Source organism: Scyliorhinus torazame, chromosome 6 (assembly GCF_047496885.1).
Source record: "Scyliorhinus torazame isolate Kashiwa2021f chromosome 6, sScyTor2.1, whole genome shotgun sequence".
Lineage (NCBI taxonomy): Eukaryota > Metazoa > Chordata > Chondrichthyes > Carcharhiniformes > Scyliorhinidae > Scyliorhinus > Scyliorhinus torazame.
Window position 1 is genome coordinate 217,156,129 of NC_092712.1, and position 19,530 is coordinate 217,175,658.

A 19,530-nucleotide genomic window follows, 5' to 3' on the forward strand; every position below is an offset into this window, starting at 1 on the left:
GCCACCAACCCGACGCCCATGCAGTACTGGTTTATTTTGTGCGCTGTTAGTTTTTCGTTATTTCAGTAAATGTGTTTAATTCCAATCACTCATTCACGTAAATGCCCAAACGTTCCTTGATTAAACTAATGGAGTATCTACCTTTTTATGCTTCATGTATTTATCATCTGCTTTGCATATCACGTGCGCACGTGGCAGCCAATGGAAAGGCAGGTTCCAGCGACACTGGCGCGTCAATGCTGCTAAGTCTGAGAGATTCAGTATCTCTTTTCAGTCTTAGGGGCTTTTAAAACGGCCACTAGTCTCAATGGTGGACGTGATATGACAGCGTCCGTGATACTTCATCCCCGCTGGATCGACACGGTGATGTTCGTCTACGACAATAGCTTGGATGAAATTAATAAAAACATGGATGGATTTTCAGGAGGGAACTTCACAGCAAATCAATGCAGGAATTTGATGGCTCATCCAGCATCCCTCGCCCCCAGCTCTGCCTACTCGTCGAGTGAGGTGCCAGCCCCTGGCATTGCTGAACCTGTCAAACAGTGCAGCCCTTGTCCTGCTGCTCAAACTTCGTCCAGTGCCGCCCTTCCTTATGGATACTTTGGGAGCAGTTACTACCCCTGCCGAATGAGCCACCATAGCAGCATCAAGTCGTGTGCTCAGCCCCCCTCCTTGTCTGGCTACCCTGCCGACAAATACATGGACACGTCCGCCGGCGAGGAGTTCACCTCCAGGGCTAAGGAGTTCGCTTTCTACCAAGGTTACGCGGGGCCATACCAACCGATGCCCAGCTACTTGGATGTACCTGTGGTCCCCACCATCAGCGCTCCGGGGGAGCCGAGACATGAAACATTGTTACCCATGGAGAGCTACCAGCCCTGGGCTATTACCAATGGGTGGAACGGGCAAGTCTGCTGCTCGAAAGAGCAACCCCAAGCTACCCACCTCTGGAAATCAAGCCTGCCAGGTAAGTATAGAGAAACACAAGAGGCTTTCAATTCGCAGGAGAAAGTAACACAATGGAAGGAACAAAGCATTCCGGTGTGTAAATACATACGGGTAACTGAGATAATATATAACAGAGATTAGCAGCCAGAAATCACATGCGTAATTCCGCACTACCAGCATTGCTATGTTACCACAAACTTTAATGGCTAAATATTATTTTTGCATGATTTTTCATAACCACTTCTCAACTCTCACGCATGTTCAGAATTATATCTCCTGCTGTAAAATGCATTGCAAAAAGTGCACTCGATATTCTTGGCGCAATGGTGATCTGGACCCCGGCGTCAGTTACCGTGCTTTGCCCGGTGACCGGTGCTCAATGCCACGGATAATAAGGTGTGTTTCTCTCTTCACAGACGTGGTTTCGCATCCTTCAGACGCGAGTTCTTTTCGGCGTGGGAGGAAGAAAAGAGTGCCTTACACCAAAGTGCAGTTGAAAGAACTTGAGCGGGAATATGCCACCAATAAATTCATCACCAAGGACAAACGAAGGAGAATATCGGCATCAACAAACCTCTCTGAGAGACAAGTCACTATTTGGTTTCAAAACAGACGAGTGAAAGAAAAGAAAGTTCTGACCAAACTGAAAAGTAACAGCTAGTGCGACAATCCGAGAAACGTGCGGACTTCATCTGGAAAAAAAAATAACTGATTTCAGCCTGAAGAAAAAAAACCCAACCACAGCTCATTTTCTTGATGCTAGATTTTTTTTCTCCCCCTGTCTGCTCATTGCTTTTTCTTTTAAAAAAGGCAAATCACACGTGAATCCCTCGGAGAGATATTGTATAAAGATTATCCTAAAGCAAGCTAATGTGCAGCAAAAGTAAACCAAGCCCATTAATCAAGACTCGAACGTGTTGCTATTTTGAAATGTAAAAAACATGCGGGGCTGATTGCCTACTGCATAAAACGATGTCACCTCACGAGAATAAATGTACCAATTTGATTTGTGCAGTACCTTCACACAAACGTTATCTAAGCACCTAAAGAAAATGTGTGTTGCTGGAAAGGTTCAGGTTAGCAAAACGCTAGAGTGCATGATCATTTTTTTTTCCTCAGGTAAACTATGGGATATATCGTGAAATGTATAAATAAAATGTATGTTTACGCACTGCATTTTCTTTGGATGGGATGCGCTATCTCTAAAGATATTAATGTACAGGTAGAAAGAAGATTATATTCTAAACAGCAGTGTATATGGGAAAGTAAATACGTACTATTCTAGCATTCTGCATTTCGTCTTCTGTATATATCTAGGAGCATCCAGACTCTCGTAATTAAATAGCAGAGTAGATTGCCATTTTCTACAGAGCGGAAGAAAAATCTGTCTGCAAACATAGAATCACCCCCTCCCGTGTAAATGAACTAAATATTAAGTCTTCTCTGTCTGCTTGTTATATTACCCACTTCACATAGCAATAGTCTCCACGCAGACTTAAGGCGCACAGCTTTCTTCCTAAAGATGATAACATCTGCCTGCAATTGTATTTTTTTTAAATGCTGCATTATTATATCTGCATGCACCCTCCTGCTTAGTTAATATATACCAATAATAGTTAAAAAAATAAATCACGAATGATAATCATGAAATTAAAATGTCTTGCATTATTATTATGCAGCTGTTTAATTTGTATACCCTATTGTCTTTTTTCATCTAGTGAATTACTTGCATTACAACAAATTATTTCACGAATAAAAGATATTCATAAACAACATCGTCGTTTTTTTGTTAAGAAGCATGACGCCAACTGACAGATTTCAAAACAAAATGTAAAGCAATATGTATGGACCAGCTAGATTTATTCTTGATGTCATCCAGGCCATTGGTTTAGACGTTTAAAATATCTTGAAATCATGCTTCCCTACTAAAGTTTTAGAAATATTCAAAACAAAATTACTGAGAGCTAAAGGCATCCAAGAATATTCCCCGCTGCTTTTAATCGAAACCAGTGAACGTATCACGATAATTATGATAGAAACGCTTTTTGGAAGTATATCCCTAAGTTTGTATTAGGTTCTGCTGAAAGTTTAAAGGCAATAAATTTTCTCCATATTCTGATTGGAAATATAAGCTCTCCCTTTCGTTTTAATATGTAGGCAGGGCGTTAGGAGGGGGGCTTAAACCTTGACCTTGACGAAAACAGATAGTCTTTGACCTTGACTATTAACAGCTCATGAATAGTCATGGGGTGTATTGGTAGAGCAAGCGCGCCATCTACTGTTAAATCTGAGGATATTCATATATACGGGCTTTGAACAAGCAAGAAACCAAACATAATTGTTTCAACAATAAAAGAGCAACGGGTGAACTGGGACCGTCACATGTAGGTCAGTGACACTAACAATTAATTATCCATTGTCTAAATTGTGGAAACGCTCAGAGAAATTATTTAAAATGTTCCCATTTCAACGGCTCGTCAGGAATCATTTGCTTATCATAAATAATAAAACCTTCAAAAATAATCACCAACTTCTGGTGGTGCACTAGGATCACAAGCCCGAAGGTGTAGAATCAATATAAATAAGGGGCTAGGGTGACGTGTTTGCACATTAATGGTTTAATGTTGGTTTAAATTTCAGCCTCTAAGATAGCTAAGAGTAACCAAACTGATCAGATGAAGTTGACCACGATCATATTTGTGAAATGCATAGTTTTACTTTAACGACGTTTTAGAAATATATATTTGATCAGCCTATATACGTACCCGTCCACATTCATTCTTTCATCACTTTACCTCTCTGTCTTTATCTGCATCTCGTTTGTCTGCTCCTGATAATCTGTTGGTCGGGTTTATTAATTAACGTTCATACTCCTATACACTCTCCTGATCATTAAGTTGCATATTTCAGCATGCTGCACTTCACAGGCAGTATCTTAGTTGTTTTTCTCTCTCCTGCCAGTGGTATCATGGAATTTGGCTGGGAATAAGCCGAGATCTTAAGAACTGTACCTAGATATTTATGAAGTATACATCATCGCAAATATAACGTGTGGGTAACTGAATGCGAAATTCCAAAACGTTTTCTTTCTGGAGAAATTAGCCACCCCTCCATCTGCATTTGTATATTTGCATCAAACAAACATTCGTTTAAAAATACATAATTACAGATAAATCCCACAGACGTGCAAACAGTGCTGTGTTAAGCGTGGATGTTGTAAAAATGCGTTCTTTGCACTTATTAGTTGCGACCAGCTTAAGCGAGTTGCTTATGGAAACAATAGATTTTTTGTTCCATTTATTTCTAATCACTGCTAACTCATTTATTCTCCCTTGTGTTCTTAATACAGCCCAAACCGCAAACTGGGAGATGTCAATCCCAAAAATGAAAGCTGATTTGTCAAAATGTGGTGGGATTAAAAAATTCTACATTCATCACATGATGCATTCGAGCCAATCAGGCCACCCTCTAGTAAAATCCGTTGAAATATTTGTTGGAAAGTATTTGAGGAGAACCACCCACATTCTCTCTGTTCAAGGCAGGTCTAATGGTCCAATATCGTTGTTTTCTAGATCCACCGAGTCGAAGTATATCGTAAGATTTCTATTTGCACGGAAATTGAAGAAAAGTAGTTAACCAGTGTTCATTAGTTAGGGGTAACCATTGTTGATTGGTTTTATAGATGGAGCTGGCAATTATCAATGCTTTCCAAAGAGGCTCATCCAGTGCAGAACCTTCTCTCAGCCTGTTTTTTTTGTCGTTCTTGGGCTTTAGATCAAATAAGCTAAAGGTAAAAGATGAGACTGAGCAGTCAACGGCACATCTCCGATTACTAGAGTCATTTCGTGTTATTAATTTATTGCAAGATAACGGTTCGAGTGAAATTAATCATATTGTCAATGTTACCCTCATGATGTAAGGGCAGCAAAGCAGAAAGTGCAATCAATTGGAACAGACATTCTCGAACATAATCATTGAGCTTTCGATTCTGCCAATCGTTCTGTGCCAATGCATCCATCCTGAACTGTGAATCTCTATTTACAGTAAATAAACGTACCTTTTATGAGTACAGTGGCGATCATGAGCGATTAAACAAGTTTATTGTAAAAACAATAATGCATTTGGATCATTGAATTCGCTCTGGAAACGGCCTCAGTAATGGTCTCCTGTGCCGCACTCGCCGACAAGCCAGCATATGTCACTTTAGAATGTTATAAGATACATCATATTGCGATACAAATACACCAAATGAAACATTATTAAGCTAACTTTTAGGGACTAAATGTATGCACTGAATTATCTATAATTATAGTATTACCTATTATTTATTGGTGTATCAGTCAACATTAGAAAAAGAAACAAAGAAGTCACTGTCGACAGGCGTTTAAGACCTGGAAGTGCCTTTCTGTGTCGTTTTGAATTCCATTTCGCTAGTTTTAACTCCAGTTCCTTAGAAACAAAAATAAAAATATTCACATCCATGTGCCTTTGTTTCCAGTAAATGAAGTTGGAGTGATTGTTTAATTTGTAGTTGATGTGTTTATTTATCGTGATTAAAAAATAGTTCATTTGATTTATTTTGCTTCTTTTCACGCGGTTGCCGTCATACATTCATTTCAGAGGTTGAAAATCAATCATTGTAGGATACTGTAATATATATACTGCAAAACACGGATTATGTGTTTGCGTTTCATGTTAACTTCGTATTATATTATACATTTATTCAAAACCTGATATTCTTAATAATCGGAAACATGGAAGTCTGCATTTAATGATTAGTGCGATTACTGCAAACCAACATTTAGCGAAATGTCCTGACCTGACTTCGAGGATGAACCACGGGCTGCTTAAAGTGAATGTTTAATACTATCCGCACCCACCACCTCTCCCCGCCCCCCAAATAACAGCACATACACGTTTGTAAAAAGGCTTTTTATCATTTTTAAAACAAAATTTCGCCAGACAACTTATGCAATTGGTGAATTTACTTTAAAATATGTAACCAAATGCTATTTAGCCGCATCGAACATATCTTATTAAATGGAGTGATTTTCTTCGTAATATATCTGGTTCCATTTAAATCAGATCTGCTTGGATGTACATTTGTAATTGACTCGTTGCTTTCCTGGCATGAAGAATAGAATATACCTGCAATACAATAATAGAGTACACTAGATAAGACATCATGGGTCGGAAAAGTTAACCCTTCAGAAATTAGATATGTAGGAATGCATATAGCACAGGTGACCTACTTAGATGTGTGTCCAAAATAAAGCACAAATGCGGAAATGTTAAAAAAAACTAAGGCCATTAATGCAGCCTCAAACATTGAATTTACACATACCCGCCAACGTATATTTGCGAATATTAACGTTGTGTGTGCATATTAATTGATGTATATAAATATCTTTTGATATATATGTGCATTTACATATACATAAAGTAAACAGGCAAAATACATGCTTGTATATTATATGTAATAAACGGTTTCATTTCGCATTGCCACATAGATTGTTTAAATATTTATATACATACGTATATTCACAAACACACACACGACATTAAGCTAATAACAATTGAGATAATATTTAGGGCAGGTTGTGCCACGGGACATTTTGTGTATGCAATGTTTCACTTTTATCTGAGTAATTAGTCTTAAATTTACAAAATAAAACAAAGGATAATTAAAGTATTATCTATTAGAGTTTGTTGCATTTCGCGGGGAAATATATTTCATTTCTAAGTCTAAAAACCTAAAATCTAAATTTTAGATCTGAATCTAAATCTAAAAAAAAATAACTGCGAGTATTTGCAAAGATTCTTGAGTATATTCTAGGTAACTGTGCATATATATACCACTATAATTCCACTTAACATATAATATCACACGTCTAAAAATATCCTTGAATGCAACCTAATACACTTTGTATAATATAGAACTTGAGACTTCCTTAAAATTATACATCCATCCATTTCACTTACCGGACTTTCTATGTAGACATAAAGTCAAACATCATATGTAATTACACCTCCAAGTCTGAGATTGCAATAATGATTGTGTATCACGAAAGCAAAAAATATACATTTTCATTCTTCAATGGAGCACGCTTAATTTCTTATTTATTTCTCTGCCTGCAGAACGCAATATCATAGAATGGATGTTGCTCCTGTGTTAATGTGATTTGTTTCTAATAGTTAATGAATTAGAAGTAAAACGTTAGTTTTCCGGCTCTACATGGGCAGATATAAGCAGACACAATATACGTTCCAGTGGCAAATTCTTTGACAGTTATGTGAAAACACACTCTTAAAAAATAAAGCAGCATATCGCCACCTGAACTTTGCCCATTGACCTCAAAACATTTATTAAGTCCCACAATCATAAAATATATGTAACCGCATTCTGAGTCACTGTCATCCAAAGCAATTTACATAACTCATTAATAAAGTATCAGAAAGGACGCGCATGCAATTCATTAATTGTAACTTTCATTAAAATGCAATTCTCGCTGTCTCCTCTGGCACACAGTCGCGGTTAGTTTTCTTGTTGACATTGAACACAAATTCAGTATTGCATTGTTATTCCATATGCTCTTTCAGCTGAAAGGGGTTCAGTCATATTGTCACATTGCAAGTTTAGTGCGCACACATGCGACGTGTGTGGGTCCTGAATGTTCATCTGGGAGACAACGGCATCACACCACGGCTTGGGATATGCTAACCTGACAGAGATTGGGTGCAATTAGAAGACTGCCGCTTTTGCGTTCATGTGAGTGCGCCCACAGGGCACTGAAAAGATTTTTTTTAAAGTCTTTAGGAACACACCGCACCTGTGCATTTTGCAGCAGCGGCTGTTTCTGCAAGATTCAGGGTTAGAAAGCTGGAAGAATCTATCCGAAACATGCAGGAAAATAGTTCGCCTGCTCCGGTAGCAATGTTTGCTATCTTTGGAGGTGAGTACAGCATATTTTACTGACGATCATTCTGAAATTCCAAGCTGTGTTCTTCGAGCCAAGTTCAAAGTAAAGATCTTCCAAGTTCAAAAGCGGCCCTTTCGAGTGAATCTCTGCATCCTTTCTCGCTAATGCAATGTTCGTTTTTGCTTGGCCTGCCGCTCATTTCATTCGAGGAGAGGGTCCTACTAACATACAACCGTATTTTAGTGTCTGTTTTCATGAAAGGAAACACCGCCGAAAACACCATCTGACTATGACTGGGTTTGTTCCAATCTGATATTCTGTTTCTTTGAATCCCGGCCCTGAGTTGCCGCAGTGAAGGGTATAGCTCCATTTTATTTTTATCATAGTGCACACCAAGTTCAAAAACATGACCTGAACTCCCAATTTATCTTCAAATTGACATTTCGTATAAAAGTGTGAACGGGATTTTCGGCTCGAAATGAAACCGCACGCAATTGCCTCAAAAATGCCGGGAAGTGGAGCATTGTTCATGAGCATTTGTAAACAAAACACCGGTATTAGGAAGGCCAAGCCTAAATTATTCAGAGGGGTAGGCTCAGGATTAATTAATGTCTCGTCTATTTGGTCATGCAGTGTGTTAAAAAGGCACTGACGCCCCGTGTTCCACGTGACATGTTGGGCAGCTTAACATTTTGGGCTCCAGATTGCGGAAATTATTGAAATGGTTGCACCAAACTTTGTAATAAAATACCCGAAATAATGTCAACAATTTTTATTGGGAAGATGTGCAGCAGCTAAAAAGAAGCAGGAATGGAAGGAGTACATACTGACAATAACAAATGTGGCCCATTCCTAGTTGCACATGCCTACATACAGACACAGACAACTATCCTGGCATATACTTGTAGTCTGGTATCTCATTTCAGAGAGAAAGAAGGATCGGTCCTCTCAAATTTCTCAAAGGTGTAAAATGTTCGCTTATAATTTACAAACCGTGTTACATTCATGCCAGTCCTTACTAAATACGCATTCCCCTGCGAGACTGCTACTGAGCTATGGGGCACAAAGGGAGTATCAGAAAAACAAATTTAAAGTATTAATTTGGCTTAGTTGTAAATCACAGTGCTTCATGTAGAATCTCTCATTTCAGGATCATTTTGATTCATTTGTTGTGGCCCAGTAAAGAATATAACAATGGAACAATAAGATACAACTCTGGCATTAGTTTCCATCTTCAAATGTGACTCATTTGAAGGCGATCCCTATTATTACTTGGGGTGTCCTTTCATTCTTATTAGAAACACGCTCTTGATCATTACAAGGCCTTCTTATTTCAGTAAGGTGCTCGTTTCTTGAAGTACTTTCTCTTGAATGAACTTTCTGCGAAATTTCCGAGACACTCGGCATAAAAATGGCCGACAAGCAATCGTTGTCTTGTCCTTACCACTGAGCAGGGCTACTAAACAGCCACCCACATAAAACAAACGCAGGGATTTCGTTAAAAGACACGCACTTTGCTGAGGCCAATATTTGCAGTTTGGATTCTGAGATTCGTGAATATTTTGAGGGGTAATCAGGGGAAAATCAAATCATTGCAGAGCCCCCCCCCCCCACATCAACACATAACTAGCGCTCCCCCACCCCCACGATCAACGCCTCCAAGGCTTTTAGTTTGCAGTTTATTTTATTTCACACCATTGATTTCAAAACGTGGAATGATGTCGCCTCGAAAATATATGAATGTTTCAATACTCGCAGCCGTACTAGTTTCAAAGTCAACCAATGTTTGAATTGATAATTGTGATAAAGTATTGCAACAATGTGGAGGGGTTCCGTTAAAGGGCAGCAACTGCTATGTAACAATAACCCCAGTGGAATTTCCCATATTATATTTAGAGGCTTGATCAGGAAATGTCTATGTTCACTTATCCATGGAGATGGTCTTCTCATTTGCAATCTTTTCCCCTCAAAAAGTGATGGTGTAGCAATGAGTTAAATAATTCCACGTTAGAAAATTGGCTTGGGGGTACTACAGTTAAGTGCCTTTGCATTTTCAGGCAATTGAGACGTATGTGCCTTCATTTGCACTGCGATAAACAATGTGCAGTGCAATTCCTGGTAAGAACTAATACAAATACAAATTCCTGCAAAAATGTGCAAAGAACAATATGGCTGGCCGTTTTCATGCCGTATTGATTACCTATTGGGTGACAATAAAAACATCTATTGGCCACAAATATAGTTATCAACTTCTAACTGGTGGATAGTGATAGTTTAGAATGAATGAATCCATGCACGACCAATTATATTTTAATTCACTGCTTCATTACATTACAATTAATGACACGATCGACTTAGCAAATGTCGACTGGGCTCGTCCAAATGTTTATCTTTTTTTCTTGGATGAACATTTGACTGAAGCTTCAATGTGGCTTCAATTTGAGTTCACACGATACAGCTTTCATTTTTTTTTAAAGTACATTTCTTAGGCTTGTGCAGCAGTTTGCCGAGTTGAAGTTCAATGTTAAGCAGGCTGTACGCCCTTAAACTGCAAATCTGTCAAATAACTCAAGTGAAGGATTTCTCTGACAACAATCTTATTTTAATGCTTGTTTTTTTTTATTTTTCAAACTTTAAGAATAGTTTTATATCCGATTGCGTTTCTGATTTTTTTTTTAGCGACCAGGCTTCGAAGTACAGATCAGTGTGCAGAAATTCTGCTTCATCCGGGTCTCAGCCCTCCCGTGGAGTTGGACTCCTGCAGGAAAATAGCCTGCGTCGCAATAATTCACTATCTCCTTAAACGTCTGTATTTACATTACATTTGATTCACATCGAATATCAACCGAATGTCTGCAATGCATGCCTGATCTTACAGCAACAAGGTAGGCCATTACATCTTTGGAAACATCTCTTTTAGTTTTACATGACCCACTCTTGGAAATAAGTATACGAGTGAAGGCTAAAAATGACGACACGAGTCAATTTGATCCAGAAGCGGTATTTGAGAGTCACAGTATATTAAAAAAGCGAACCTTGAATAGAGGGTTGTTAATTGGGAAATGCAGATGGATAGAAAATGGCGAAGCCATTAAGGTAGTGAAGAGATCTGGGCTAATGTATCGGCTTTTATTTAATCGAAAGCGCCATCGCCGGCTTGCCTTTTCGTTTTGGGTGGCTATTAAATCGATGCACGCGTCCCTTTCTCTTATTGCCTTTGAAACATCAGCGGCAAACTAGATAGAACACACCGCGACATATTTACTGAGAGTGCACCCGTGTGGGAGCGAGAGGACGGAGGCAAGAAACTAGATTTTGCTGAACGCGCAGCAAAGACGCAATGCACAGTTAGAAAAAAATAAGCCTTACTCTTCCTAAAAGTCAGCCTGGTTTTATCAAAACAAAGCCGCGTCCCTGTCTCTTTTGGGGGGCGCCTGGTTGCTCGCGTTAGCTGGGAATGTCAGGGATTCCATGTAGGTGGCGTCTTCAGCTTACCCCTGGTCCGCTATAATGTCTATTGCGGGGTTCTGGTGAAGCTGGTTGTCAAAGCTGCTGACAAAACCGCAGGTCAAACTAAACCGCCCGCTCTTGGTTCTCAGAGGCGCCTTGTATTTAATTATATTATGAAGACAACTGTACATGTGTCGGAATTTGGCCATTCGTACAGCGACAGATGGTGCCACTGCCTTTCGGATGTTCTTTCTCCCCAAAAATCCCAAACCTTCAAACAAATCCTGCATCGCCCTGCAGTAATTCTGAACACGAAGTTCGCTCAGTGTACCTATTCAGTTACAAAACCATAATGCACTATTTGAATTATATCTTATTCTTAAACATTTAAATTTGCAGCGACTCACGTGTTATGCATTTCCTGTGCCAATCTGTTTAGTACAAATAAATGTATTTTCTAACGAGATTTTAAATAACTAGGAGTGAGGCCATGCAAATTCTATAGGTCAGTGTAATGAACGATGGCTGCACTGCATAATAATCTCTATAATGCATATTACAAAGCCTGATTATAAAATAATGTGCTGATATCAAATTATAGTAATATTCTCAGTGGTTTCGGGGTCTAAAATTGTTGAATTGGGCGCTGGCTTTATTTTTATAGCGTTTGAATTCAGTTAAAGTAGGTTAGAAAAATGAATAAGATATTTGATGCAGGAACTTTGAAGACTTTACATCTCATTGGTTTCTATGTAACGAAAGAGTTGGAAAAGCAAGATTAAATTGTCAACTCCTTACCCAATAATGTTCCTAGTGCAGAATTTTTTTAAACTGCGTGGAATTTAATTTACATGGAAGGTCTTCTTGGCAAATGTTGATGGCAAAGGTCCTTTTTTCCCAGGAAACCTGTTTGTTTTGGCGCTGCACAGTTGTTTTTGGAACATCAAAAAGCTAATTTGTGACCAATCCTAAGGCAAAGTTTAACTTCAGCTTTTTTCTACAGTCCCATTCTTTTCGACACATCAGGATTCCTCGCAAGGCGCGTCGCGTGTATTTGAATCATAAAGATTGCTACACGGAGATAGTGTGCCGAAATAAAATGCACTTTATTGGTTGTTCTTCAATGAATATAACCCTCGCTAAACTAAGACTATTTTTTAAAAACATCTCAACCTGCACTAAATCCGAATATGGTGCTTATTCAGTTGTCCTTGTTGACACTTCATAGAAATATGGAGAGAGAGAAATGCACCCATGGCAAATGTCAAATAAAACAACATCCCTTTTATCCGCTTTTGGCCACGTCTGGCTGTTCATCCTGAACTTATTTTCAGTGAGGGAAAGTGTTCGTTTTGGAATAACGCATTCGCACAAATTCTGTCTGAAATGTAGAATTGGTCCGCGCATTGCGATTTTTGAAGCTAATATTTCTCGGTGGCCACCTAAGCGGATAAGTGGTTTATCTAATTTTGCTGAGAAGCCGGAGGGTTTGCATGTGATGGAGTTGAACGTGACCATGCCCGCTTGTAACAAGCAAGCGGCAGCATGATAATCTTTTTTAAAAACCATCCTAGGCACCTCACACATCTGTCAGATTTGTACGTATTCAATTTTTTTTAGAGGAGAAATGACCTAATATTGATTTGGAAACACTCACAAATACGCAAACAAGCGTTAATCCAGGTCGAACTTGTGGAGCGGTCTAACTTTGCGTCTCCACGGCTCAGTGTGGTCTCGAGATCATTGTGTGCTCTCATCCTCTTCAGACAAGATAGGGAGATTATTTTGCATAAAGCAGAATTTAGCCATTTAAAGATTGCACTCTCGTCGTTCTATACACATTTCCTATAGAGCTTTAGTCATTATTCATTAGTCATTTCACAAATTCTGTGGAGGCGAACTGTGTCTATTGCACCTTTTGTTTACATTACAATAGCAAGAAAAGAGAAAGCAAATGGGATTATTTGCCAATAAAAAATGCCGACCAATATTCCGGCAGCACCAATATATGTGAGAGAGGTCACAATCCGCGCTGTCTGGAAAATATACAGTTTTTGTTACATTTCCACTGCGGAAATCGTTACGTGTTATTTCCACGTCCACCCTCGCTTCTAATCAGTATGTTGGAGCGACGTGAAGTAAATGTGCCAAATGCGTCTCTGGTGTGAAGGTTGAACACCTTCACAGTATTATTCGAGCTTTCATTCCCCACTTTAGAAATGTGCAGGGCTTAGATGTAAAGAGCTTTGCGCTCCTGGCACGAGGGGGGGAATCCAAAGTGATGCATGTCAATTTCTCCAGGCATCTGGTCACATGACTAGCTTGTCCCTGCGATGTATGGAGATACATTTCCACGTCAGCTTACGTTTCCAAATTTTTACTCCGCGGATCAGCTTCAAAGAGGCAGCAGCATCTAAGGACCATGTTTAGCTGGGCGAATGCAAGCTATTCTTGCGCTAGGGGACCCCAAGCAAGCGATGATGGATTTTGATGAGCGGGTTTCTTGTGGCTCGAATCTTTATTTGCCTAGCTGCACCTATTATGTCTCGGGTCCGGATTTCTCCAGCCTGCCTTCTTTTTTACCCCAAACCCCGGCGTCTCGCCCCATGACATACTCTTACTCGTCCAATATCCCCCAGGTTCAACCTGTGCGAGAAGTTACCTTCAGAGACTATGCCATCGATCCTTCCAATAAGTGGCATCACAGGGGCAATCTGCCCCACTGCTACTCCGCAGAGGAGCTGATGCACAGAGAGTGTCTTCCTGCCAGCACTATGGGCGAGATGCTAATGAAAAATAGCGCCAGCGTCTATCACCCCAGCTCCAACGCGTCTTCCAGCTTCTACAACCCGGTGGGCAGGAACGGTGTCCTACCGCAAGGATTTGATCAGTTTTTCGAGACTGCCTACGGTTCCAGTGAGAATCAGCAGTCGGAGTATTGCGGGGAGAAGAGTCCGGATAAAGTGCCGTCTGCGGCAACTTCAAGTTCGGAGACTTCCAGGGTGTCCGTGGAGAAAGAGACGAGCCCCGGGAGCAGCAGCCCGGAGTCTTCTTCCGGCAACAATGAGGAGAAAGGCAGCAACTCCAGTAGGTAGAGTCAGAGCCCAGTTGTGAGGGAAAGTTTTGCGATCTCGCGCGCTGCTGTTAAAATTTTTATGTGCTGTTTTATAAGCATATAAGAGGGTTTATGGATGGCCTGTAGATTTCCCAACAAAACTTTTTTTTATATAAATGACAGGATCACGTGCTCAGCTCTGAAATTGGCCGTGAAATAACTCCAGCCAATCGCTGCATTAAAATACGTCCAGCAGCACCTCAAAAAAGTGAGATTGGGGTTAGAAATTCTGATCATTTTTAGGATTAGTTGCGAAGTTATGAAAATTGGCTTTTAGCGGCTTGCGATATTTGCGTATATTAATGCACTCAGCAGTTCTATAAAAACACACGTGTTGACACAGAAACTCTATTTATAGGTTGTATTCCGTTCCATAAGTAACCGCTTTAAAACATAATGTGGCAAAGTGACATTTTTAACAGCTATATAAATACTGCAATACCTCTAGCGTGGAGCTTTCCATCATAAAAACTTATTTCAGAGCCGGGTGGCCGTATTTTATTTAATAATCGCATTTTATAGCTGGACTTTTGATCGAGTCAGTCTCAATGTTGCAATATTGCTCCTGAAGGCTGCTGCATGCTGAGTTTTACAGCGTAGAATGACTATAGAATTAAGCCCCCCTCCCCTAAGGAACTGATTGTCCCTCCTAGTGCCTAGCTGAAGATTCCCATTCCCCAGTTTTAGTTTGAACTCCTCAGATAAAATAACACTTTTTTTGTTCTCCTCCATTTCACCCATTTCCTGGGTTTAATGCACGCTCAGTCGAACGGTTCACCTTTTGAGACATAACGTTTTGCCTTTTCTAAAAGAACGTGTAGCTGCTGGTCCAAAGCTGCGGGAAGCTCATTTGTAACTTTGAAGTACATCATTGGAACGGGAGTATTCCAGCTTCAACTTAACAATTCCACAACCATTAGAACCAATACAGATCGAGGCAGCCATCTTTTTGCCCAAGGACTGGTGAAATATGAATGAAAAGAGGTGTTTACGCTTTAGCGAACAATTGGGTTCTTTGGCACTGTTGGGTGGGAGTGGGGGGAGACACTTGTGTGAAAATCAGGAGCTATGGACAGCCACCCAATAACCCCCAACCTCAGTGAATGTGTTCACAGTAAAGCATATATAACGCATGGGAAAGATGATGGTTCCCCTTCACTTCCAACGATCAAAGTTTAACGTGCTGTTTACCTGTTGCAGGTGGCCAGCGTACACGCAAAAAGAGATGCCCCTACACCAAGTACCAGATCAGAGAGCTGGAGAGAGAATTTTTTTTCAGTGTTTATATCAACAAAGAGAAGCGGCTGCAACTTTCCCGGATGCTCAACTTAACCGACCGGCAAGTTAAAATTTGGTTTCAAAACAGGAGGATGAAGGAAAAGAAGTTAAACAGGGACCGCCTTCAATATTACACCACGAATCCATTGCTTTGAGATTAGACTGAGATTCCAAAGAGGCATTTCTCCTTCCTAACTTCGCCTTCTACGAAGAAAGCGACCAGGGCAGAATGCAGAGGTAAAACAGAACTCAAGTTCGAGTTTGGGAGCAGACACTTCGGTACAGTTTTGACAGGCCGGACAACTTTGCAAAACTAAATGGGACGTCTAGATTCAACTTTTAAAAAAAACTAACTGGAATTAATGTTCATCGTTTAGTTCACATACACAAACACATACACACACACACTATTATATCCTCATTCGTGTGATCTCCATGCTTTGTACAAAGGGCGTCTCAAGAGATTATTGTTGGGGTGCCAAGGTGAATGTTTGGATTTAGTTCAGCGAAACAGATTTGTCTTAATTCTAAGAAGAATGCAGCTTCTATGTGAACACGGACCTGTATATGGGAGCCCGAGGAGAACGAGTGGACTGTTGTGGACCAGCTGCAATATAAAAACAAAGTAATAAAATGTGCGCATGCTTTAGATTAGGACGCTTTCAGTGGCGCTCACTATCAATCACAACTATTGGGTATATATATATTTTATTTTCAATTAGAATGAGTAACAAGCAGCCTCGTGCTTTTGCAACTGAACCTTCCGTAAAGGGGGGAAATTTGCGCGACAATTCTCTAAACAATGCCTGCTCATCAGCGCTTAGGACACTGAAACTTGTCGATAGGAAAGGCAGATAAAACCCTGCATCTCTACAATAAATCCGTGTTTTTCACCCCATAAATAATGATGACTAGTTCCCACCCCACCTTCACTGTCCCAAACGGAGAGAATGCATGTAAATACCCAACCTGGATTTCATTCTCATAAGATGGCTGCTGATGAGACTCAAAGGCGTTTTTGTGTTAAATTCATAATCGCCACCAAAATAAGCAAGTGTGCTTCAATTCTGTTTCGAATGTTAAGATTGTACCTTTTTTGCCGTGGTACTCTCTGTATAAACACTTTACCGTTAAAAACATAGCTTGGATAATGCGATTTTTGAAAACAGGCTATTTTATGCTTGCTGAAGCAATCCGTGAGTGTTTACTTGTACTTGACATATTGTGCGTCGTAATTTGCAAATGCAGTTTTTACTTTTAACTTTTCAAACAGGAGACACTACCCATGATGGCATACTTGAGCACAAAGTATTGTAAATATTTCGCTCTTTTGGTACAGTATGAATGTGTATTTACAGTTTTAAATAGGATTAGGGTTTAAAAACTGCTGCTCATGCATCTATTATTTTCACGGATTCCTTCACGAGATGACAAGTTTGCAGTACTTACAATATCGAAGCCATCTTAATCCGTGTGAACCAAAGACAGAAACTTATTTTCCTTGAACACATACGTGTTTTATTGCACAATGGTAACATTTCCTGTACTTCACCGTATAATCTTTTTAGAGGCCGATATACCTATAGGCCGCATTGTACAACTCTCGCCTACCCGTTACCTGATAATGTATACCAGCCTTTAAAAATAGTTCTCTCTATTATACCAATTTAATTTAAATGTTTCGTTGTGATTTCCGTCATTCCCCTCACGAAAGTAGGCGATTTCCTTGGACTTACACATAAAATGACAGATGACAGTGGCCGAGTGTTTGCTTTTGCCTCTTTTGGAGGTAATTTCAGATTAATCTGCAAAACACTGAAATGTATTAAAGAGGCTGGAATCTGCACCGCACATCGTGGTGCCTTTTTTTTACATTAAACATTTAGATTTTGAAAAGAATCACGAATTCCTTGAAGGGAAGGTCTTAATCAAATGCTGTTTAATTAAATGTGATGCCGACATTTGCTTAACATTTGTATATAATTTATATTTATCGGTTTGACAAAAAGGGTGTAAGATTTGCATGTATACGTTGAGAGAGTGCACAGTGGGATACACGGCGGAAAATCTGCTTTTTTTTCTTGAGGACGATCAATGTAGGTTTCTTCAACTTTGCCGGATATTCAAGGCGAAAGGTAAAGCACCTGCAAAGAGCTGTATTATTGTGCATTCCATGTACGTAATAAACAATCATTAAAAGCTGGATAACATTCCACATCATTCTACATGCATGGGTATGCTTTTTAGTTTATTTTCTGAAAACCTGGACATTCAAATTAGACTTTGGGCAGTGCAACACCAGTTTGCTTCTCAATGGCAGAACTGAACACAATTTGACAGAAACAAAACCGGTTGAATTGCCAGAACTCGCCTTAAACATAAGTTTATCTGGTAAAAGCAAAACTTGACCCTGCAATTCGGTTAATATGGCGAATTTAATTCCCCGATTGGCAAACATGCCACTGCGTTTGATTGGGTTTGTAGGGATCTGGTTTAGCACCAACTGTTACAGCTTTCATTTGTATTACAATATTTTTAATGCCAGTTTGCATTCTCTTTTCCTGCTTGTTTCCTGGCTTTGAACTTCTGTTGCGCCATGGACGTCACCTCTAACCTTGTTGCGAGGGAGGGTGGTGGTGGGGGGCGGGTGGTGAGGGGATAATCAGACCTGAAGCTTCTACACACTGGTTAGACTCCCACCGGAGATAGCCGGAACCCGATACAAATTTTAAGCGATTGAGAGTTCCAAGCGAGTTACAATCTGGTATCATGGAAGTTTAATGTTGCCTGCGGGGTTGCTTTAATCATGAATGATACCGGCCGCGAATAAAGATTTGAGTGTAGCTTTTAGTTGTGTGGAAGAGGGAGTTGAGATCAGCGTTGTGCCGGATTAAGGGGCTGTGGCATTCAAAGCAAATGACACAGCATCGTCTCTGTTGCTGTGGTTACTAACTGCCGGGCAAGCCATAAAGCCTGTTTAATGTGGTCCGTTGCATATTTCCAAGAATACCGCAATCTATTTAGAATTCCAACTGTGGCGAACCTTATCTAATAATTCGTTTTTAGCTGCTCTGTTATGCCGGATATTTTTCTCGATTCCTTCTCCGTTTTCGTGTTGCCGCACCAGAGAACTGTGACAATGAATTAATTCAAAGGACGTTCAGTCCACATGGTGGCGCCATTTAGATCAATGTCAAAGCCGCTGTAGGGCAGGAAAAATCCATAAGCAGAAATACTTGGTCCATCGTTTTTCCAAAGCACGAGTTCCAAAAGAAATATGTTCGTTTCTTAAATGCGAATCGAATGCTGAAGAACTTGGCAAGATAAATTCAATCCAACAAGCACGGAATGTCCCAAAAGAGCTCCAAAATAATCGTTTTTGCTAACAAAGGTAGGTGAGTAGACTCCATGTAGACACAACATGGACGTTTTATTCGACCCAAATCCATATAATAGTTTAAAGATTTTTCAACCCGCTTGATGAATGTTACGACACCGGTGTCAATGAAATAAATATCTCAGATTTTATGTTTCAGCTAATGTAGCAATTAAAGATTGGAGGGCTGAAAGTTCCTTTTGAATTTTCTTTTATTTCGTCGGAAACTCCTCTGGGAAAGGGGAACTGCCCGGTTTCATTTCACAGCAGACTGGAATGGAATTTTGAAATGTAGCATAGTCAATCCGATAAAGTTTACCGTTTAAGTAAAACACTTACGGTAAACCATTTTATAACAGTAACAATATGAAATGTCTATCGTCAGATTTGTTGGCCATGGAAAAATGGTTCGATTCAGGAATTAAGCTTTTACATTATAT

The 19,530-nt window shown here is 39.9% G+C and overlaps 2 protein-coding genes across 2 annotated transcripts; both read left to right on the plus strand.

The window, feature by feature from the left end:
• Window positions 1-258: 258 nt before the first annotated feature.
• hoxa13b (homeobox A13b) lies at window positions 259-2,687 on the plus strand. Its single transcript, XM_072509417.1, has 2 exons — window positions 259-970; window positions 1,368-2,687. Exons 1-2 carry the CDS (start codon window positions 322-324, stop codon window positions 1,610-1,612), a joined length of 894 nt encoding a protein of 297 aa, XP_072365518.1. The 5' UTR covers window positions 259-321; the 3' UTR covers window positions 1,613-2,687.
• Window positions 2,688-12,857: 10,170 nt separating this feature from the next.
• hoxa11b (homeobox A11b) lies at window positions 12,858-17,939 on the plus strand. Its single transcript, XM_072509418.1, has 2 exons — window positions 12,858-14,408; window positions 15,637-17,939. Exons 1-2 carry the CDS (start codon window positions 13,760-13,762, stop codon window positions 15,867-15,869), a joined length of 882 nt encoding a protein of 293 aa, XP_072365519.1. The 5' UTR covers window positions 12,858-13,759; the 3' UTR covers window positions 15,870-17,939.
• Window positions 17,940-19,530: the final 1,591 nt, after the last annotated feature.